At 48.6% G+C, this 24,287-nt stretch overlaps 1 protein-coding gene and 1 pseudogene across 1 annotated transcript; both read left to right on the forward strand.

Annotated features, from left to right (window-relative positions):
• Window positions 761-2,313, forward strand: LOC110255903 (annotated as a pseudogene).
• On the forward strand, window positions 14,401-20,791 carry CCL5 (C-C motif chemokine ligand 5). The gene is given in 3 exon segments (NM_001129946.1): window positions 14,401-14,535; window positions 15,902-16,013; window positions 20,308-20,791. Coding segments are annotated over 3 exon segments (276 nt in total). The 5' UTR covers window positions 14,401-14,459; the 3' UTR covers window positions 20,396-20,791.

Below are 24,287 nucleotides of genomic sequence, written 5' to 3' on the forward strand. Positions count from 1 at the left end.
CGCGTCTGCAACCTACACCACAGCCCACGGCAACGCCTGATCGTTAACCCACTGAGCAAGGGCAGGGACCAAACCCGCAACCTCATGGTTCCTAGTTGGATTCGTTAACCACTGCGCCACGACGGGAACTCCTAAGATAGGTTTGAATGCAGCACAGAATAATTCAGGTGAGAACTTGAAATTGGATATTAGCCATAAAAATCCTCTGCTATAGAAACCCACTGGCCATCCCCTCTGCTATAGAAACCCACTGGCCATCCCCTGCCAGAAGAAATGAGTCTCTCCCTGGCCTGATGTTTCTCCCCAAGACCTGGGACCCCTGCACATCTCCCCTCTTCTCCTTCACAACCCCACCCCAGCTCTCAATTAGCCCTCCCTAAGCAATACAGGTAGGGAGGCAGGGAGGTACGGGGGTCTCCTCTTTGATAATCAAACATGCCCATGATGCATCTTTTTTCCATAAACCCACAAATAATTCCCTCTCTAAGAAGATGTTTTGCCCTCATTTTGCGCCGATCAGCTCAACTTAAACCAGCTCTACTAAAACATTTTTTCTGCTGCCTCACACATTTGCTTGAATGCTCACAGTGTAAAGTAGTCGTATTGTTATCCCCATTTCATAACCAAGGAAACCGGGCCTCTGCAAAGTTAAATAACACAGCCACTGAGTCAATCCACAGCCAGGCAAGAAATCAAACCCAGATCTGCTTTAGTTTAAACACCATGCTCTCCACCACTGCCCATCCTGGAAGAGGGAGCGATGTTTCTGCAGCTGGGAGGAGAAGCCCATTTTCAGAACTATTCCCACGAGGCAGGAAAGGCCAGCATGCTGCAGGGTCCTCCGTGGAGCCAGGAGATAAGAACCCCCGAGGCCGAGGGAGGCTGCTCCCCTACAGGCCTGACACCCCCATCCTCACGGAGCAACTTCAACTTCCAGAACTTCTGCTCCTCCCTGAGTCAGTCTCTTCCCTGACCATAGAGCCCCCTGCAAACGCTAGTGCAAGACCCATCCTGCAAACAGTCGCCTTGGGGCTGGCCGAACCGTTTCTCGGGGCTACAGAGAGGCAGCTGTAAACTCTCCCAGACGATCTACTCAGTGGGCACCCCCGGCGGGCAGGCACTGTGCCTCTTTCACCTTTACTGGCAAAGTGCCAAGCCCGGTGTTGCCCGAACTGGGCCCGGTTCCACGCAGGGCTGCTTCTTCTCTCCTTCTCGAGAAAGGGCTCGTGCAGGCTGACCTGACCTCAGCGACAGTGGGCACAGCTGCGACCATTCTCTGAGCACCTGCTGTATTCCTCCTCTCGTCTTCTCACTCCTGGAGTTCAGTAGTACTTGGCCCATTTTACAGATGCGTGAACCATCTAGCAAGATCACAGCAGTTTTCTGAACTTTTCACGGCTTCAGCAGCAAAAGCTGGAATTTGAACCCACACTTGTGCAACTCCCAAGCCTGTGCTGTTTCCACTACACAGCAGCCCCTGTGGGAGGAGATGATGACCTGCTCTCCCTCCCGGGGTCCAACCACCGGTCCCCTTTATGGGAAGGCACATAAGGCTGTGTTTTGGTGTGTGATTTGCAAAGCCCACTCACCTGATGGGACGAGAAGGAGGGAACCACGGGGGTGACTCATCCCACTTCAGAGAAGCCACTGAGAGGACCTGGGTCTCTCACTGGGCTCAGGGGTCAGAGAGGCCCTAAGACTGGGACTGAAACTCCTCCTGGACACCTGGGCGCATCCTGCCAGAGGACCCTTTATAAACAGATATATGCACAGGATACAACATCCCAAAGATACAAAACAGCCATTGTAAATCAACTATACTTCAATAAAGCTTTTAAAAATGAAAAATAATCAAAAACAAATAAAAATTCAAACACACACAAAAGCTGTAAGACCGAAAAGAAAAAAAAAAAAAAAAAAGAGAGAGAGAGAGATACAAAATAGCCCTTTCCAGTGGTGACAACCTCCCCATGAGAACACGCCTCTGGCAAAAGGTCTCCTTCATCCTTCTCCAAAAGAGGAGAAGAGGAAACATAAGAAGGAGCTCCTGGTGTGGAGCCCCAATTCTTTTTCCTGGATGTGAAATGCCCAGGATGCTATAAAATCACCACCCGCTTTAGCCATGCGCAAACAGTACTTTTGTGTGTTGGCTGCTGGACTGTTCTCTGCCAGCCCACAGGAGGGAAGGCAGGGCTTACAGAGGATGCTCCTTCAGACCAGAGCAGCGCCAAAAGCACCCAGAATCAAGATGAGTGGGAAACCATCCCAATAAACACATTTTAGATACAAAAAAAAAAAAATTGTACAAAATAGTATCCCTCCTACCCTATCCCCAAGCTTCCCTCCCTCCCTCCCATCATCCAACCTAAAAGGAGGGGAAAGTAACTGGTACCAGTACCTTGTGAGCCTCCAAAAGAGAATCTATACATTTACAAGCATAGATGCATCTTCCTTTTTTTTCCCCACATACACATAGCAAACTATAGAAGCTATTCTCTTTATTTCTCTCTCTCCCTTTTATTTTTTTCTTTTGCATTTTAGTGCTGCACATGTTGCATAAGAAAGTTGCCAGGATAGAGGGTGAATTGGAGCTATAGCTGCCAGCCACAGCCACAGCAACACAGGATCCAAGCCTCGTCTGTGACCCACACCACAGCTCACAGCAACACAAGGTCCTTAAACCGATGAGTGAGGCCAGGCATCGAACCTCCATCCTCATGGTTACTTGTCGGGGGCTCATTATTGCTGAGCCACAATGGGAACTCTGCTAATCTGTTTCTTACTTCTTGTATCTTAGAGATCATTCCATATCTGCATGTGGGAAGCTGTACAGTAGCTGCCCGACATTCCATTAGATGCAAGTGCCAGAATTAATCAATCAGTCCCTTGCCGATGGACAGTTACACTGTCTCCAATCTTCATTATTATTACAAACCAGGCCTATCTTGTATATATCAGGTTGCACATGTGCGCATATGTTTATAAGAGTAAGGCCTAGAAGAAGAATTGCTAGGGCTTATTAAATCCAGTACGTGATTTTTTTTTTTTTTTTGTCTTTTTGTCTTTTGTCTTTTGTTGTTGTTGTTGTTGCTATTTCTTGGGCCGCTCCCGCGGCATATGGAGGTTCCCAGGCTAGGGGTTGAATCGGAGCTGTAGCCACCGGCCTACGCCAGAGCCACAGCAACATGGGATCCGAGCTGCGTCTGTAACCTACACCACAGCTCATGGCAACGCCGGATCGTTAACCCACTGAGCAAGGGCAGGAACCGAACCCGCAACCTCATGGTTCCTAGTCGGATTCGTTAACCACTGCGCCACGACAGGAACTCCCCAGTACATGATTTTAAAATTTGAGTGGATTTTGCCAAACTGCCCTTATGGAGGATGCAGCAAAGTGTAGCTCCTCTACAATGAAAAGCAGCAAAGAGGGTGCTTTTTACATACGGAAAAACCTTTAGTTGAAAGAGACTGGCTGGGGGCAGACAGGCAGGCCTGTGCCTGGCCCAGACATTCATCCTAGGACAAGTGACAGAGTTGAGCCAGCACATTCAGCAGGATGCTCCCCACAGGCAAGCCACTCATTTCACCAAGGAGAAAACAGGCAGAGAGTGTTGGCATGCCTCACCCGGGTTGGAGCCTGGAAGTCTGGAAGCACAGGGCAGCTGTCCCTCACCCCTGATCTCAGCTCTGGTCTCCTGTGCGGACTTGGCCACAACATGCAGAACCAGCTCCTTTCTACTGAACTGAAAAGAGTTGGGCCGCCCACGTGGTTCGGGGCTTCCCTGGTCATCACATTCCCACCCACAAGGAACAAGGACTTACTCCCATACACAGTCACTCAGCCAGCTGCTGCTTCCAGGTTACTTGGGGCCCCGGAGCCCTGACCATCCACCGCTTGGAGGTGGGTAGCAGTGATTACCCTGGACTTTCATCCACCCACCTAGAGACTTGAAAAACTCAACAGATCCTCCCTGTGGTTACCGCTGGGTGGTGGGCAGTGAGGACAGAAGTGAGAGTAACACAGGAACCATGGGTGTTATCATCAGCCACTCTGGAAACAGTTCTCTAACCCTGTGCTGGGGAACTGCCATCACATCCACTAACGCATTTCACCTCCACAGCAGTTCTCTGACTCACACAAGGCAGGGATTCTTCTATTCCTTTTTCCCATTTTATAGATTTTAAAAATGAACTATGGGAGTTCCCATTGTGACGCAGTAGGAACAAATCCGACTACGATCCATGAGGATGTGAGTTCAGTCCCTGGCCTTGCTCACTGGGGTCAGATCCCAAGTTGCTATGTCTGTGGCTGGCAGCTGCAGCTCTGAGTCAACTCCTAGCCTGGAACTTCCACATGCTGTGGGCGTATCTCTAAAAAAGACCACGCACAAAAAAAATGAACTGTGAATTGCCCACTGCTAGAGAGGAAAAGAGACTAGAGACCTCGGGTTGCTGGTGGCTAATCCTGGCCATATCCTGTTCTACACCCATGATAAGCAATCTCCTGTGATACGTGACCACAAAAACCATCTCTTATCTGCCCACAATAACCCTGTCCCTGGAAATGTAGGTCGGGACCCTTCAGTAATGCAGATACACGAATTCCTTTCCCTGCATCCTCATCTTTTTCAGTTCCACAAATACATCCTTTGTGAGGAGACGGGGGTATTTCTGATGGGTGGCTTTGCACTGTATCTTAGCGCCTGGTGGTGGCCTCTGGAACATGAAGTTTCATGGTTGGCTGAGAGGATGGATAAGGTGGATGGATGGGTGGATGGGTGAATGGATGGGTGGAATATTAGTTTAATTTGTTTCTTTTTTTCCAATTTTAAAGGATTTCATTATTTAATTTTTTAATTTCTTATTAACTTATAGTACCATATTGTGTTAGTTTCTTGTCTTTTTTTTTACTTTTTAGGCCCACACTTCACCGCTAAGAAGTTCCCAGGCAAGGGGCTGAATCGGAGCTACAGCTGCAGGCCTACACCACAGCCACAGCAATGCCAGATCTAAGCCGTGTCTGTGACCTACACCACAGCTCAGGGCAATATTGGATCCTTAACCCACTGAGTGGGGCCAGGGATTGAACCCACATCCTTATGGATACTAGTCTGGTTTGTTACTGCTGAGCCATAATGGGAACTCCATTTAGCTTCTTTGCTTGTTTATTTTGTTCGTTTCTTACACAGCATACACTCCCCCTTCCAAACATCACCTTGACATCCTTTTATGGAATTGCTTCTCCCCCAGGATATAGTCTCTGTAGTACCACCAATCAGATACTCTATCCTCTCGTGGCCAAGAAGCATGCAAATGACACCAGCTTAGCTAGTTACCCTCCTTCACCTAGGACTGTAAATCCTTAACACAGGGAGATGTGGGTAGGAAAAAAGGCTAGAGGACATTAATCTCAACAGTAGTACCCTGAGGAGACCATCAAACAGTACCTGCTGCCCAAATACCTCGAGCTCCTCTGGTTTCTCACATGTCCTTTCCTTTTTTTTTTTTTTTTTGCTTTTTAGGACCGCATCTGTGGCATGTGGAGGTTCCCGGGCTAAGGGTCGAATCGGAGCTGTAGCCACTGGCCTATGCCACAGCCGCAGCAACATGGGATCTGAGCTGCGTCTGCAACCTACACCATAGCTCATGGCAATGCCAGATCCTTAACCCACTGAGTGAGGCCAGGGATCGAACCCGCATCCTCGTGGATACTAGCTGGATTCGTTTCCACTGAGCCACAACGGGAACTCCCTCACCTGTCCTTTTCCTCAGCCAGGTTCTCCAAAGTTCTGTCCCTTGTCTGAGCTACTCAGCATTACCCCTAGTACCTTACCCTCCTGCTTAAGTTGGCCAGAGTTGTTTTCTGCACAAAGAATTCAATGACACAGACGTGGAGGGGAATGGCTGGGTGGCTGGGGGAATGGAAGGAGGGAAGGGGTGAGGGAAGTGCAAGGGCAGAGCCGTGCGCAAGTGGAAGGACCTCACGAGCTGAGCGGTGAGTCCCAGGCCTCGGAAGGATGGGAGGGGAGGGAAGGAGACAATGATACCTGCAGAAGGAGTGCTATGAACCAATTTTGGGGGCAACAGGGCACCTACTCCCAAATCTCCTCCAGGGCACTATAAATCCTCCAGTTTTGTATCTTTTAACAGAAAATGGCCTCAGAAAGAATATTTCAAACCTCCATTTCCTAGATGAGGAAACTGAAGGCCACCAAGGGCAAGAGGTTTGCCCAAATCTCACAACCAGGTTAGGAGCTGATCTGGAACTAGACCTCAGGTCTCCTGATTGCCAGTCTCTTGCTCTTTTCACTGTCCAAAGCTTCCCCTGTAAGGAATGACTAACGTGCAGAATTTCCAAATCCCATTTTGAGGAAATTCCCCGAGGGGACTTCCTCCCTTAGGCTGGAGGTCCTGAAAAATGCCAATGCTTCAGGTGGTTCTAAGGTCCCTTGAGTTGTGGCCTGAATGTTCTATAGGGGGACAGGTTGGGGGGGGTAGTAGGGCAGCACGGAGAAGAAGCAAGAGACTTCAGGCCTCCATCCCCAAGAAAGGAGGCAAAGGGCAAGACGCAAGGGGCTTCCCAGGACCAGCGCAGCAATGGGGCAGAATCCAGACCACAATCATGAGAGTCCTGCAAGATTCTCAAACTTCTGTCACATCCTCTGCAAGCCTGCCTGTGAAGCTGTTTGATTTAAAAGAAAAAAAAAAGCTATTTGATAAAGGGCCTGTGTGTGGGCCTTCAAGGATAGCCGGGAAGGGAGAAGAGGGGGTGGGTCATGTCTGACCCCATGGCCAGGCTGAGAGAGAGAGAGATCCAGGAACCCAGGAAGAGCATGGGGCTGAGTCTCTGAAGTCTGTGGCACACAGGGCAGGAGCACTCAAGGCAGGTCTGAGTCATTACTGTCCTCTATGTGTTGTCTTCCTAATAAGTGAAACAGTGCCTAAAATAACTAACTCAGTGCTTGATAGCTGGTGGAAAATCACTGTCAACTCCCCTGAGTCTCCTGACACTGAGTGGAGAATAATAACTCACGTGGGGGTGGGGTGCATGGAGGAAGGAAATGCTGCCTAGACATCTGGGGAAAGAAAGAGACAGCATGCCTTTCTGAGCATCTACTTGTGCCAGGATTGGGTGCTGGCCAGGCCACTGGTTGCCTCATTTAATCCTCTGCCCGATTTCTAGTAAGGAAACCAAAGTGTAGACTAGTTAACAACTCAATCAAAGACCCAGAGAGTAAGTGATCTGCTTTCAGTCCCAAGTGCGTCCCTCTTTACCAGGCTTCCCACACAGGGGCTGGGGACAGAGGAAGGGAGGGGGCTGCCATGCTTTGAAAGTACACACACAGAAAAAGGGGGAGCTGCGGACAAACATGCAGAGGAAAACAAAAACAAAAAACAGACCCCGAAGTGTCAGGAGGAGGAGGCCTGAAATCATTGGTTCCCCCACTTTTGGAAGAACTGATTCTTCCGCGTGGGCCTCGCTCCCACGGCTGCCCCATCCCCCAGGTACCTTGTGGTGGGCTCCGCCAGCCACCCGAGGCGGATGATCACATCAGCAAACACACGTCTGTGGTCTCCAGCTACAGAAAACAAGCAGGCGTGCGCAGCCACTGTCCTGTGTGGTGAAGGTGCAAAGAGGCAGGGGAGGTCAAGCTGCAGCCTTCCAGCCTGACTGTGGTTGAACCAGGAGAACCGCTGTCATAGTTGGTACCCTACCCTTGACACATCGAAATGTGCCAGGTGATGGAGAAGGGAGGGGAGGCACAGAACAGGACGCCAGAGAATGAACAAACCAGAGCTGGACCAAAAGGCAAGGGCAGGAAGGAGCAGAAAAAGTCCTGGGGTTCTCATTGTGGCTCAGCAGGTTAAGAATCCAATTGGTATCCATGAGGATGCGGATTCAATCCCTGGCCTTGCTCAGTGGGTAAAGGATCCATCTTTGCTGTGGTGTAGGCTGCCGGCTGCAACTCCAACTGAACCCCTAGCTTAGAAACTTCCATATACTGCAGCTGGAGCCCTAAAAAGCAAAAATAGAGAGAGAGAGAGAGAGAGAGAGAGAGAGAGAGAGGGAGGGAGGAAGGAAGGAAGGAAGGAGAAAGAAAGAAAAAGAAGGAAAAGAAAAAAAGCCCTGGATGGGGGGTTTGAATCCTGCCCCAAGTCCCCTGAGCCGGCTGGGAGGCCTCCCCTTGCACCTTCACACTGCTGCCCCCTACAGCCCTCCACCAGCACTGACAGCGTCTATCCCAAGCAGGGCCCTGTGACACAAGGAAGGGGGAGAGAGCAGCTCACTGGCTCAGGTGGGAGATGCTTATGCTAGAAAAGAAGGGCTGAGGAGTTCCCGTCGTGGCGCAGTGGTTAACGAATCCGACTAGGAACCATGAGGTTGCGGGTTCGGTCCCTGCCCTTGCTCAGTGGGTTAACGATCCGGCATTGCCGTGAGCTGTGGTGTAGGTTGCAGATGCGGCTCGGATCCCGCGTTGCTGTGGCTCTGGCGTAGGCCGGGGCTACAGCTCCGATTCAACCCCTAGCCTGGGGAACCTACATATGCCGCGGGAGCGGCCCAAGAAATAGCAACAACAACAACAACAAAAGACAAAAGACAAAAAAAAAAAAAAAGAAAAAAAAGAAAAGAAGGGCTGAATGTAGGTATATGCACAACAGAGTCACTCTGCAGTACAGCAGAACTCGACACAACCCTGTAAGGCAACTATAAAAAATACTTAAAAAAAAAAAGAAGAAGTTCCCTTGTGGCGCAGTGGGTTAAGGAGCTTGTGTTGTCACTGCAGTAGCTTGGCTCACTGCTATGACGCAAGTTCGATCCCTGGCCTGGAAATTTCCACATGCCACAGGCACAGCCAAAAAAAAACAAAAAGAAGAGAAAAGTAGAAAAGGAGCGACAACAACCAGAGAACAAATCTCCAGTCCAGGAACGGAAAAAAGGAAGGTTCATGGAGAGGATGAGTGCAAACGACTTTTCCTCCGCTTCCCTGGAAGCCCAGACTGGGAATTCCTAGAGGGGGGAGGGGCTTTCCCGGCTTGGGGCATTTTTTTAAAAGCTGCCAGAAAAGCCAGAGCTGCTCCCCACGTGAGGGGGGGAACTCCGGCTCAGGGCAAAGCTCCAGAGTCCTGGTGGCATGAGGTTTCACTTTCCTTGCCCTTGGGTTCCTAACGTCAGTGTCACAATGTGAGGCTGGGCAGGCAGCCAGCTTAGCCTAGGAAGTGAAATGAAAGATGAAAAAGGAAAACTGGGCCAGGAGTGGGGGCAGGGGTGGTGGTGGGGGGACATTGGGCTGGGGGGAGCATGCATCTGGCTTTCGCCAGGAACATGCTAGTAGGAGGGGGGTGAGGACCTATGAAGGTGGATGAGGGGGCTCTGGACTCGGGGGGCGGGCAGTGAGCCTGTCGGGTCTATGGGCCTCTTATGCAAAATTACACACGCGGGGGTGGGGGTGCTGTCTCCACATGTTTGTGGAAAGTGTTTACAGCTTTCATCAGATTCTTAAAAGGCTGCTCTCCCCAAATCAGGTTGGAACCAATCTCTCACTCTACAGATGAGGAAACTTTGGCCCAGAGAAAGTAAGCAGCTTGCTCCAAGCCAGAATTAATAAGTAATACAGCTGGGGTTTGAATCTAGGAGTCAGACTTTAGAGAGCCCGTGAACTTAATAGAGATGCTGTAAGTTACTAAGACAAAAACAGCATTAATTTGGCATCTGTCAAGACCAAGACATTTGTTTGAAAGCAGAGGGAGAATACAAACAAACGAATGGACATGAAAAGGCATGGGACATTGTTACTTACCATTGCAAACACAGGTAAGCAAGTCACTTTACCTGTCTAGGCCTCAGCTGACCCACCTGCTTAAAATAAATACACGTTGTAATAAAGTGCACGAATCCATATCAACTGGGGGAGGGGGGCTGGCCTAGATTCCTGAAAAACCTCTACCAGCAAGTAGAGAGTATCCTTAAAAGAACTGCCACTTTCTTATTCTCAATAATAACATGATAATAACTGTGATTGTTATTAAGTACTTAGCAGTGTCAGGCATTGTGCTGAGAGCTTCACAAGCATGAGCATGCTTATGAGACCCTAACTGTTCAGGGAGTGAAGACCAGTGGAAAAGATGACTCAAAATAAAGGAGTGTGGCTTCCCTGGTTCTGAGTTAGCTCTCCCATCCCCCACACGCAAGCAGAAGCTCCAGAGGGCGGGTCTTTGACAGACTCACATGGTGTCTGCAAAGAGAGCAGCGCCTGGCTCACAGCAATTCTCAGCGACAATTTGTAGAGGGAAGAGGCACGATGGAGCGGTGGAGGCCAAGCACACTGGTGGGACACGGAGGGCAGAGGTGGTTTTGAGACGTTCCCACCTCCCCTGAAGGTCTCCTAAGCACGTCTGCAGTCATCACGTCCCCTGATCCTCTCAACCACCCGTGTGGTGGGTCAGACAGGCAGGTGTTTCTGGGGTTTTTTTGTTTTTTGTTTTTTTTGCATGTTTAGATTTTTAGGTGTTCCTGGTTTGTTTGTTTGTTTCATGTTTAGATTTTTAGGTGTTCCTGGTTTTTTGTCTGTTTGTTTGTTTTTTGCATGTTTAGATTTTTAGGTGTTCCTGGTTTTGAGGAACATAAAATGCCAGGTGACCAGGTGAATCATAATGACAGGCGCCATCCTTTGGTCACCCCGCTCCCCCCCCCATACCAGGTACCATACCGTTTGCATAGGTGCTCTGATTACCTTCTGGAATCAGTACATTAGAGCCAGAGAATATACGGATTCCATGAGTCTGAATTTTGATTTCGCACGGGAGAAAGTGAGTGGCAGAAATGGAATTAAAATTAGGTTCTTCTCTTTTCCTTGGCACCCCCACAATCCACTGGAACCAACAGGCAAGAAAAATACTCCTGTTGTATCTATTGCTTATCCTGCTTCGCAACTCTGCCATCCTACCCCCGCCCCCACTTCCCCAGTTCCCACTTCCATTTGCACACAGACATGCACACGCACTCACACACAGCAGAAAGGTTTACCAGGATTTAAAGACGAGGATGATGTTGGCTCATCTGTGGGTTCCTCACCTCTGTCCTCAGCTAGTGTCCCGATTTGGCGTATTTGGTATTCAGGAAAGTACTTTCCTTTCTTCCTTAAAGAGGGAAACTGAGATGGAGGAGAGGAAAACAGAAATAGAGCCCGCATGGAAAAACTGAGCCTTAGCAAGTTTCACGATTTCTATAGAAGCCATGCAGTGTGGTAGGAAGTCTAGGAATCCGACAGACTTGGGTTCCATGTTGAATTCCACCACTTTAAGCTACGCGGCCGGAAGCAAGTCACTTTACCTCTTTAAGCCTCAACTGACCCACCTGCTTAAAATAAATACAGTTTGTAATAAAGTGCACAAATCCATATCAACTGGGGGCAGGGGAGGAGGCACTGGTCTAGATTGCTGAAGAACCTCTGCCAGCAAGTAGAGAGTATCCTTAAAGGAACTGCCACTTTCTTATTCTCAATAATAACATGATAATAACTGTGATTGTTATTAAGTACTTAACAGTGTCAGGCATTGTGCTGAGAACTTTACAAGCATGAGCATGTTTATGAGAACCTAACTGTCTCAACAGCTGTGGGAGGGGCCGTTATTATTACCCCTGATTTATCGATGAGGAAACAGAGACCAGGGAGATGAAGTACTAGTCAGAGACCTCCTGGCTAATAACAGACAAACACCAAAGCCCCTGCTCTTAACCATTAGGCCACAGAGCCTCCTATGTGTTTGGTGACTAAGGGGACTATGAAAAGGGAAACAGTGCGTTGACGGTTGGATGTTTCTTAAGTGCTTGCAATTTATTTCTTGAATTTATTTCTTTACGTGAGATGGGTTAGGCTTTCCAAAATTGTGTTTCTATTGCTAATTGGTTAATGAGTCAGGAGGGAATGAGGGGATTCTTGGGACAAGCTCAGGACAGCACCCCTGGCATCTAGGGAGAATGCAAGAACAGTTGAACTCCCTGAGGGTCAGTGGAAAGAGCTTGAGTCTGGTCATCAGAAACACTCAGGGGAGTTCCCACTGTGGCTCAGCAGAAACAAATCTGTCTAGTATCCATGAGGAGGTGGGTTTGATCCATGGCCTCGCTCCGTGGGGTGAGGATCCGGCATTACCATGAGCTGCGGTGTAGGTCACAGATGAGGCTCAGATCTGGCATTGCTGTGGCTGTGTGTAAGCTGGCAGCTACAGCTCTGATTTGACCCCGAGCCTGGGAACCTCCATATGTGGCAAGTGTGGCCCTAAAAAGACAAAAAAAAAAAAAAAAAAAAAGGAAAGAAAGAAAGAAAAAGAAACACTTGCGTTCATAAACTGGTGCAGCCACTATGGAAAATAGTATGGAGGATCCTTACAAAACTAAAAATAGAATTACCATATGATCCAGCAATCCCACTCCCGGGCATATATCCAGAAAGGACGAAGACACTAATTTGAAAAGATACATGCACTCCCATGTTCACGGTAGCACTATTTACAAGAGCCAAGACATGGAAGCATCCTAAGAGTCCATCAACAGATGAATGGATAAAGAAGATGTGGTACATACACACAATGGAATACTACTCAGCCATAAACAAGAACAAAATACTGCCATTTGATCTGCAGCAACATGGATGGACCTAGAGATTATCATACTAAATAAGTCAGAGAAAGACAAATATTATATACCACTTATATATGGAATCTAAAAGAAAATAATACAAATCAACTTACAAAACAGAAACAGACTCACAGACAGAAAACAAATTTATGGTTTCTAAAGGAGAAAGGTGGGGGAGGGATAAATAAGGGGTATGAGATTAACAGATATCTACTACTGTATATAAAACAGATAAATAAGGACCTACTTGTAGTACAGGGAACTATATTCAATATTATAATAGCCTATAATGGAGTTCCCATCATGGCTCAGCAGTAGCGAACCCAACTAGTATCCATGAGGATGTGGGTTCAATCCCTGGCCTCGATCAGTGGGTTAAGGATGTGGCATTGCCATGAGCTGTGGTACAGGTCACAGACACAGCCCAGATCCTGTGTTCCTGTAGGCTGTGGTGTAGGCCAGCAGCTACAGCTCCAATTCAGTCCCTAGCCTGGGAACTTCCATATGCCTCAGATGCAGCCCTAAAAAAGATAGATAGATAGATAGATAGATAGATAGATAGATAGATAGATGACAGATAGATGATAGATAGATCGATGATAGATAGATAGATAGATAGATAGATAGATAGATAGATAGATAGAGACAGACAGACAGACAGGCAGATGATAGATAAAATTTGCTAAAAGTAAATCTTCAAAGTCCTCACAATTTTTCTTAACCTATAATGGAAAAGAATCTGAAAAAGAATATCTGAAAATTGGGTTGTGATGATCATCGTACAACTATAAATGTAGTAAAATTCATTTAAAAAAAGAACATATCTGTTATTATATTCCTGACTCACTTTGCTGTACAGCTGAAACTAACACAATTTGTAAGTCAACTACGGAGTTCAATTTTTTTGAAGTCAATCTGGAAAAAAAAAAAAAATACCTGGGTTCACATACCACTTATTGCTGTGTGACCTGAAGGACCTTAACGACCTGTTCTGAGCTCAGTTTGCAACTTTATAAAAGGAGAATAATAACCATCTGCGGAAGACACGTTCTCCCCATTCTGGGTGACTCAGTCGCCCTCGGCCACCAAGTTGCTATATGACAGTAGTGAGCAAGAAACATCCTTGGTGTAAGATTACTTTTTTTAAGTTATATTTTTTTAATATGTTAGCCTTTGTCACTGTTGATAGACACTTTTAGATAATTCAGAAGTCAACTTCAGCCCAGCCCAGGCCAAAGTGTCACTAATTCTGAATGATCCAAATGGGCATTGGTGAAGACTATTTCTAACCCAGAGCACCACATGGGTTCAGTTTCCAGGGTGCTACACCCACGAACCTTTTCATGGTGAGGTGAGCAGGGCTTGGTGGGATCACGGCAGTGGGAGCCAGGGCACCTGGGTTCTGATCGCTTCATTCTGCCCCTCCTCCTGCCCCAGGGAAGCAGCTTCCTGACCCTTTGCCCTGGCAGACGAAGCTGAGGATGCCAGCAGAGGGAGAGAGTTTCCACCACCATTGCTTGTGCTGGCTTTTCTCGAGGGCAAAGAGGGAAGTGATGAGCTCACTCTGGATCGAGGGTGGTGAGAAGGAGAGAGAGAGAGAGAAACAAGTTTCCAGTGGCTATTTCAGTTTTCTTTTCCGTTTTGTGCAATTTCACTTCTGACATCAGCCGGTGTGGGGCTGCTGTTTTGGAAACTCCCCTCGTGGGGGCGCCCCCTCTGCCGGCCTGGCTCCCTATAAAGGGCCAGCCTGAGCTGCAGAGAATCCCTGCAGAGGATCCTGAGACAGCCCGTGGATGTCCCACTGCCTCTGCCCACAGCTACCATGAAGGTCTCCACCGCTGCCCTTGCTGTCATCCTCGCCATGGCCGCCCTCTGCGCTCCAGCATCAGCCTCCCCATGTAAGTCCTGACACCACCGCCCCTGGGGCCCAGACCTCACCCTCTTTTCAAAGGCAGCATTTATACTGTCTGAACCCTCTGATTTACAATCTTCTGTATGGCTTTGCCTGGATGTCCAGTTGTCCCTGATAGGTCTCTAAGCCACTTCATGGCAGGGACCCTCTGATGCATTTGTCTGTGTCTTTGAGAGCTACACCACAAGCCCGGCAGGTGCTCACTGAGTGTGGACTGATGCTGAGGACATTAGCAGGCAGGGGCAGCTCGAGCTGACCTTCAAACATGACTGACTCATGTCTTCCACCAGCAGGGCCTCTAGGGAGCCTCTGAGCACTTAACTGAAACCCTCCTGACACAGTCATAAGCCCACTATGGGTCAAGTATTGTGCTGCTTGCTTTGCATATATCATCTTAGTTAATACTTGCATCTACTCTTTGAGTAGCTGCCCTTGATTTATAGAGGCCCAGAGAGGTTAAGTAACTTGTCCAAGGTCACACAGCTAGGAAGTAGTGTTCAAACCCAGTTCTGCTTGACTCTGAAACTCTAGTTGGGAAATGACAACTGACATTTCCCAGGGTCATTCTGAATTAACTGACCAACAACAAGTGCTCCTTCTCTGTTCAGAGCCCTTCTCACTAATGCCTCAGCCAGAGGCTCCAAGGATGCAATGTGCCATCTTCAGACCCTCTTAGGGGTCCTGGCTGAGCCATGAAGTCTGAGTTTTGGAAGCCTCTCCCCAACCCAGCCTAGGTCTCAAAGAAACCAAGTCCTGAATCCATTATGGACTCTAGGAGGGGGAGTTCCTGTCGTGGTGCAGCAGAAATGAACCTGACTAGGATCCATGAAGAAGCAGATTCAATCCCTGGCCTCGCTCAGTGGCTTAAGAATCCGGCGTCACCATGAGCTGTGATGTAGGTCGCAGATGCAGCTCAGATCTGGCATTGCTGTGGCTGTGGCATAGGCTGGCAGCTGTAGCTCTGATGATTCAACCCCTAGCCCAGGAACCTCCATATGCCCTAAAAAGCAAAAAGCAAAAAGCAAAAAAAAATCTTAGAAGGCAAGAATAAGGGTAGAGGGCCCAAGACAAGCCAGGAGGAGGCTCGGCATGCCCTGAGAGTCAAAGGCATGGGGTTACAGTGTAAAGGGAAGGATGCCAGCTGGGCTCAAGGAGTAGGTGAGGGAACTCCCACTCTGCCACTGTGTGTCCACAGCCAAGGGTCTTTACCTCTCTGAGCCTCAGTTTCAGCCAAAGGAGGATAATAGTGTAGTCAAGATAAATCACATAAAGCTAAATAAATCAAGATAAATCAAAACAATACTCAGTGTGCGCTGGCAACGACCCAGGGTCTCCTTCCTTTCTTCTCCCAGATGCCTCGGACACCACACCCTGCTGTTTTTCCTACCTCTCCCGCCCGCTGCCCCGCGCCCACCTCCAGGAATATTTCTACACCAGCAGCAAGTGCTCCATGGCAGCAGTCGTGTGAGTCTCAGCCCTGTGGAACCCTTTAGGGGGTGAGGAAGGGACAGCTTTTGCCCCAGAGTCGGTCCCCCCCGCCAGGAGCCCTCATAGAGGGTACCCCATCCACGCCCCCACTACCCTCCAGAGGGCACCCCATCCACCTGCTCAAATAGCCGTGACTCCTCCCTCTCTAGCTTCAGATCCCCCAGCTATCCTGGGAAAAGATTAGACAGTGTGTTCTTGGAGGATCCTCCCTGCTCTGATGGACTAGGCTAGGTCTCTATTCATTACAGTGACTTCTCCTTGAACTTGGTCAGCAACACCCCTATGTCGAGAGAGGGACTCAGTCATCCCTTTCCAGCTAAGAACCCCGCAGTCCCCCATATCCCACACCCAACCAAATCCACCCACAACCTTAGAGGAAATAGAGAGGTGAGGTCAGAGGTTAAGGCCCTAGTTGTCATCAAGTATGTTTAAAAAAAAAAAAAAAAAGCTATGGAGGAGTTCCCTTGTGGTGCAGTGGGTTAAGTACCTGGCATTGTTGCTGTAGGGGCCCGGGTTGCTATGGCACGGGTTTGACCCCTGGCCTAGGAACTTCTGCATCCCTCTCAGATGCAGCCAAAAGAAACCCAGTTTTTGTTGTTTTGTTTTGTTTTTAGGGCCACAGGTGCAGCATATGGAAGTTCCCTGGTTAGGGGTCAACTGGAGCTACAGCTGCCGGCCTACACCACAGGCACAGCAATGCCAGATCTGAGCCGCATCTGTGACCTAAACCACAGCTCACGGGAATGCCAGATTCTTAACCCATTGAACGGGGCCAGGGATGGAACTCGCATCCTCATGGATACCAGTCGGGTTCTTAACTCACTGAGCTACACAGAAACTTCCCCCAAAAAAGTTATTGATGAAGAAATAATGAAATGAGATTCTCCTTTAAACATGTAAACTACTACATTTAGAAAAGCAATAGTCTTCTACCTAGGAAGTGACACACAGTAGTGTGTGTCAATTGTCTAACATGCATTATCTCTAAATTTTATCATAACATCCCTGACAGGTTTGCTTAAATCTCTCCATGTTTCAAATAATCAAACTAAGACCCAGAGAGGTTCAGTGACTTGCCCAAGGTTGCACAGTGAGTGAGGGATGGAGGCTGTCTCTGGAGCCTCCTCTTTCTACACTAGTAGGTGATTGTGATAAGAAGTTTAGGACAGGAGTTCCCATCGTGGCGCAGTGGTTAACGAATCTGACTAGGAACCATGAGGTTGCGGGTTCGGTCCCTGCCCTTGCTCAGTGGGTTAACGATCCGGCGTTGCCGTGAGCTGTGGTGTAGGTTGCAGACGCGGCTCGGATCCCGCGTTGCTGTGGCTCTGGCGTAGGCCGGTGGCTACAGCTCCCATTGGACCCCTAGCCTGGGAACCTCCATATGCCGCGGGAGCGGCCCAAGAAATAGCAACAATAACAACAACAACAACAACAAAAAGACAAAAAAAAAAAAATTTAGGATGTTAGAGGCTTAACGAATGAAAATGGGGCAATTGTGAAGTTTTCTATATAATGATAAAATTTCTTAATCCAAAAATTCCTGTGACACTGGCAAAGTTAAAGGTGTTTAGAGTTGGCCTTTTGTTCTGATAAATCCTTTGAAGTATAGAAGTAATATTTAGCACTTCTAATTTTATTTCTGAAAACAAATATTTTTCAAAAGGAAAAAAATCCTTCTTTGAGCACCTATCATGGGCAGGCAGAGAGAAGGAAAGTACCATCCCCGCCTTCTGCAGCTCTCAGTCTAAGAGAGGCCGCCAGAGCCAGGCACCCTGCACGGGGGAGAGGGAACAGGGCACATGCCAAGAGAAGGGATTTAGGAGAAGTTTGCCACAAAAGGTGCTGTCTGGCTTGGGACTGGACCAGGCAGAGGGGAGGCGGTCAGGACTCTCCTTTGGTTTTTGCGGAGTCTCCGTGAAGGAAAGCACTGAGGGTCAGCTCGAGGAAGCAAAAGTGTGAAAGGAGCTGGACCCGGGAAAGCCTAGATGACAGGGTCCAGTGGAGAGGCTGCAGTTGTCCCCATGAGTGGGACTGAAGGGAAGGGAAGCAGCGACAGGGGTGAGGGACCTTTAGAGGCAGAACCAGCCAGCTCCAGAGGGTACCATGTGAGGTCGGGAGCAAGGAAGACAGGGGGCTGAGGATGATGCTGAAGTTTTGACACAGATGGATGGACAAGGGTGGAGCCCTGATGTCCAGAGGATGAGCTGTTTAAAAAGAGAAGGGCGAGGTGCCAGCACAACGACCCAGCAGGGACGGTGGGACCAAGGGTTGGTAGCTGAGGAACCGATGCTGGGGCTGGAGGTGTGATCCATAGGAGGCAGGGGTCTCCCCATGTAAGCGTGGCAATACGGCAGTCTTGGCTGCTCCAGCTGGTCGGCCTTTCTTAGAATCCTAGCCCTGCCAATGGGGAGCTGTGTGAGCTTGGGCCCACCCCTTAACCTCTCTGAGCCTCAATTTCTTCATCTGCAAAGTGGAACCAAATAGAAGTACTTCCCTCACTGGGTCAACGTGAGAATCATAAAATGAAAGATAAAATTAGATTATTTCTGGGCACATAGTAGGTGCCTTCTCGATGTTAACTTATCATCCTTCTCCTCTAAATAGACTATAATCTACATAAATGTGACAAATGAAACTTGATGAGAGACTGCAATTCATTCAGTCACTAACTCATTCAATGAACATTCATTAGGCAGCACGGTAGGCCAGACCCAGGGCCAGAGGCTTGAGGAGGCACAGGGGACAAAAGTGCAGCAACTATGAGCACATCTGCTCTCAGGGGGCAGGTGGAGGTGGAGGGAAGTCGGGCCAGGAGGGGGTCCCCACAATGGGAGGCACGGAGGGAAGGCTTGGCAAGGAGTAGCTGTTACCCAGCATCACATTCAGCAGCAGGAGGAGGAGCAGGAGGCCTGAGCGACGCCCCCTGCCACCGTGTTGGTTTCCTGGCCTTTTGATTTCCTGGCCACAGGCCAAGGGGGCTGAGGAGAAAGGACAGTGAGTCTGCAGGATTTCCTGTAAGACACCAGGCTGGTCAAGCGCAGGGTCTGCATTGGAAACTCCCTCACCACCCCAAATAAGGAGGCAAATACCAGGGGGCCCCTGGAGCCCAGAAGCTCCCCTTCTTTTCTCTGCGCACGGTGGGGGGCGGAGAGGTGGTTGGGTGGCTCTGAGTGAGGCTCAGAGAAAAAGCAGCAGCTTCCCTGAGAGCGAACGCTCTCCACAACAGAGCATGAAAAGGAGCCAAGAGGTCCTCCTTCTCTGTGTCTGAAAGCATCTTTCTGAGATGAGCATCCTGAAGGAGAAGCCAAAAGGAGAAAGTCCCAAGGAGGCAGGGCTAGCTCAACAGTAATATTAATCCAGGCCCAAGGTGTCCCCCAGATAGAACCGGTCTCCCAGCAAACAGGTGAGGCAGGCAGCTGGAGGGCGCCATGACTCCCAGCCTGTTAGACGCCCCCAGCTTATACCACTGACACCTGTAGAGATAAGGCTTCCGCCTTCATAGGCATCCACGTACTGGCGGGTTAATTGGTAGAAGGGCTTTGACACCTGCCACCATCTCAGGGCCCTCAACCTCTCTGAGCCACGATGCCCAGTACCAGGACCCTTGGTCTCATGCTGGTCTGATCCACCCTAAACAGAGGTCCCCCTAGCACCCCAATTATAAGGCATGTACGGTATTTTTCAAAACTAATTTACACGTGCTATCTCATCGGAGCTTCACAACAATTGTGCAAACCAGGAATTATCTCTCTGCACATTTTAGAGGTAAGCACCCAGGCATGCCCGGACGGGTTCATTCAATGAATGTCTTTGTGCACCAGGCAGTGTGTCATCTAAAGCGAAATCACACATATGTTTTACCACCTCTTGTCTCCCACTTACTCAGTCATGACTCAGTTCCTGGAGATCATCTCTATTTCTCTGCATCTTTAGCACCCAGCTCAGAGTTTTTGAAACAGGAAGTGCTGAGAAAAGGCTAGTGGTTGACCAGCTCAACCCTGCGCTCCTCAGCCCCCATATCCCCTTAGCACTCTGGGCTGCATGTGTTTGTGAGTGGAGGTTCAAATGCACATAAATCTGCTCCTGGCCTGGGGCCCTTTGATCCAACAGAAGAGAAAAACGCCCTTTCCTTGAAAGCCACAAATACAATCTTACGGAGCTCGGAAAATAACCCTCCCAGGATCATGTCCCCCCTGCCTCCATCCAAATCATTCCCAAAACTGGCTGTCCCGGCACTGACCAGGTCTCCCCCTCTTCTGCTCTCCCACAGCTTTATCACCAGAAAGAACCGCCAGGTGTGTGCCAACCCAGAGAAGAAATGGGTGCGGGAGTACATCAACTCCTTGGAGTTGAGCTAGGATGGAGGAAGCCTTGAGCCTGAACTCGTGCAAACTTTCCTACTGCTTCTTGCTCTTGTCCCAGCCAGCTTGGGAGGCTCTCCCCTGGCCCCATGCCCTCCCCCCACCTCCTCCTGGGAGGGCACAGACTCCACCACTTACAGCAGCTGCTGTAAAACCTCCCAGGGCTCCTGGGGGTCTCCTGCCTTGTGCCCAGAAGATCTCTAGGCTCCGAACTTTGGACCCTTGGCACAGCCACGACTCTGCAGTCAGCACCTCTGGAGGTGAAGAGGAGAGGGAGAAGGGGCTCCTACACCCTCCGTGGCCAGAGCACCCACCCTGGCCTCTCACTGGGAAAGGATGACTGGCAAATGTGAGAAATCAGTTTTCCATTAAAATCCTCAATGCAATTGCAAAGCTGGCTCCTGGTTTGACTTCCTGTCGGGAACCCCCTTCCTCATGGGCCTTAAGCTTTGGATTCAGGGCTTGTCACATTTGGCATCCACCCTGGATTTGGGGGCTGTGGCCCTGCGGGAGCACAGGCTCTCTGAGAAGGGGCCTGGGCAGGACAGAGCGGGTAAGCAACCAGTGGCTGATCCCCTCTGCGGGGGAACAACAGGCACTACTTCCCAGCCCCGAGGCCCCAAGAGTTTCTCTCACTCCCTGCCACACACCCCCCTGTTTCCTCAGACCACGGTCGGCCCTTCCACCTGCCCTGCTGGCCTTCTACCCTGACCACCCAACCCCTTACCCCCAGCGGGTTTCTTTAACATCACTCATGCCCCGGAAGGGGACCTTTTTTGGGGGAGGCAGGGTCTTTTGTCTTTTCAGGGCCACACCTGTGGCATATGGAGGTTCCTAGGCTAGGGGTCCAATCGGAGCTACTACACGACAGCCACAGCAACGCCAGATCACAGCCACGTCTGCAACCTACACCACAGCTCACGGCAACGCCGGATCCTCAACCCACGGAGCGAGGCCAGGGATGGAACCCACATCCTCATGGATCCTTGTCGGATTTGTTTCCTCTGCACCAGGACGGGAACTCCCAGAAAGGGATTTAACGGCACTCCCCAAACACCTCGGTTCTTTTAGATAAAGAGAATGAGGATTTTGTGGTTTTCTGTGACGGCACAAGCACGTTTCAGGTGGGAGGGTTCCAACTTTCCCATCTGTGCAGCCTGTCAAGAGAACATGTCTTAGCAAGTCAAATCCTCATAATTACAGCCAGCATTAACCGCGCGCACTTACGTGTGCCAGGCATTGCCAGCCCCTCACATTCACCATCCTTTATCCGCATGGCCCGTTGAGGCAAGTAGTATTATTAACTGTGTTTACAATGGGGGAGGAAACCTTTGGTAAGTGATGGAAAGAACTTGCCCAAAGCTCCAAAGCAAAATACATAAATAAATAAAATGGGGGAGGTGGGATTGGAGGGGGTACAACTAACATTTAAACTCATCAGGTCCAAGGTCCAACACCAAAGCGAATGCCCTCCCCTCCCCGCCCCCGTCTTTAATTTGAAAGATTTCAAACCCACAGAAATTTGCAAGAATATACTCATATATATACTTCATCTAGATTCAAATATTAACATTTAACCACATTTGCTTTATCTATGTGCATGTACACACACACATATAGATGGTTGGTATACACATTTTTTCTGAAATGAGAATAAGCTGCAGTTGTGATGTCATTTCCCCCTGACGGTTTTAGCATATATCGAATAGCAAGGACAGGCTACATAACCACAGAATGAGTAACAGTTAACATTGACATGATATTTTCTAATATATAGTCCATGATCAAATCCCCCAAATTGTCCCAACCATGGATTTTATAGCTATTTTTTTTTAATTCGGGATCCAATTTTATACACATATTGAATTTAGCTGTTATGTCTTTTTACTGTCCTTTATCAGACTTTTTTTTTTTTTTTTTTTTGTACAATGATATTTTTCAGGAGCTCAGATCAGACTTTTGTAGAATACGCCTCAAGGTGGGTTTGCCTGACTACCTCCTCATAACGAGATTCGGGCTGAACATGAATACTGCAGGAAAACCACAAGGTGACGCTGTCTTAAGGTGCCAAGTCAGGGCACATGATGTCAGTTTCCTGGAAGCGATGACTTGGTGGCCCCTGTTCTCTCACTACAACAAGCTGCCCGCTGTGTAAGGAGCATTACGCTAGGCATTGGGGGTGGGGTGGGGGCGGAATGAAGAAGTGAATGAGCCACAAGTCACAATCTTTACTTTTAGGAAGTTTCACCCTCCAGTGAGGAAGATGGATGGACAAATTAAACAGATGATGGTACTTAAAGGGAAGCAGCTGTGCAAAAGTCTGGGCTCACACTGTGGGGTTGGGGGAGTCACACCTCTGAACGGAGAGAGGCAGGGTGCCTGGGGGAGAAAAGAGACTTCAGAGATGAGAACATTTAAATGGAGTTTGAAAGATTTGAGACACAATTTTAACTGGTAGAAAAGGAAATGAAAGCGCTGAGGGAACAGTCCATGCAAAAGCAGAAGGTGTGAATGGCTGCTCCTTAGCACATAAATAAGAGTTTCGTCTTACAACAAGGACCTACCGTAGAGCACAGGGAACTATACTCAATGTCTTATAACCTATCATGAAAAAAATCTGAAAATAATATATATATATAAATGAATCAATTTGCTGTACACCTGGAAATAACACAACATTGTAAATCAACTATAAAATAAAGGACATACAAAACAATTAATTAAAAATAAATAAAAACTACGGCGTTCCCATTGTGGCTCAGTGGTTAACGAATCCAACTAGGAACCACGAGGTTTCAGGTTCGATCCCTGGCCTTGCTCAGTGGGTTAAGGATCCGGCGTTGCCGTGAGCTGTGGTGTAGGTTGCAGATGCGGCTCGGATCCCGTGTTGCTGTGGCTGTGGTGTAGGCCAGCAGCTACAGCTCTGATTAGACCCCAGCCTGGGAACCTCCATATGCGACAGGAGCGGCCCTAGAAATGGCAAAAAGACAAATAAATAAATAAATAAATAAATGCCAAATAGGACCCAAGAAGTTTGGGGTTTTGTTGATTTGTTAGTTTGTTGATGGCCTGAAAAATTTATTCCTTTTAACTATTGCATACTTTTTGGTTACTAAGCTTCAGAAAAAGTGTAGCAATCACTGCAAGCAATGACAGAAATTCTGTGTAGTACAAATGACATGTAACCTTCCGCTAGTGACTCAACTAGCACAAGGACTCTACAAACAGGGAGCCCCCGTTGTGGCTCAGCGGTAACAAACCCTACTAGCATCCATGAGGATCACTGGGTCAAGGATCAAGCATTGCCGTGAGCTGGGGCGTAGGTCACAGATGTGGCTCGGATCTGGCACTGCTGTGGCTGTGGTGTAGGCTGGTAGCTACAGCTCCAATTCGACCCCTAGCCTGGGAACTTCCATATGCCACAGGTGCGGCTGTAAGACCAAAAATAAAAAAATCAAAAAAAATGGTGGGCTGCTGGTCGCAATGGGACCTTGAGAACTGATGTACAGCTGATAGACTTTGAAGTAAAATCTATAAAAGGATGACATTTCTGCTTTTCCATGTTAATATGTGACTATCCACACTTATATTTTATTATTATTACTGTTCATATATTTTTTAAACTCCGGTTTCTAAAATGAAATGAAATAAATGTGTTCAGTGAACAGCAACAACAAAAAGAGCTCAATCTCTTGCTGCCAAGGAGGGAGGTATGTGTATGAAAGGGACTTTTCTAGTTTTTGCCATGCTCCTAGTGACTAATCCTAGGGAGAACCCGTGACCATAACATGGGCTACAGGAGCTTAAAATTCACTAAGTGCTTTGACTTTCCTTTTGTTTTTTTTGTTTATTTGTTTGGTCTTTTGTATTTTCAGGGCCGCATACGAGG

The sequence above is a fragment of the Sus scrofa genome, chromosome 12 (assembly GCF_000003025.6).
Source record: "Sus scrofa isolate TJ Tabasco breed Duroc chromosome 12, Sscrofa11.1, whole genome shotgun sequence".
NCBI classification, from domain to species: domain Eukaryota; kingdom Metazoa; phylum Chordata; class Mammalia; order Artiodactyla; family Suidae; genus Sus; species Sus scrofa.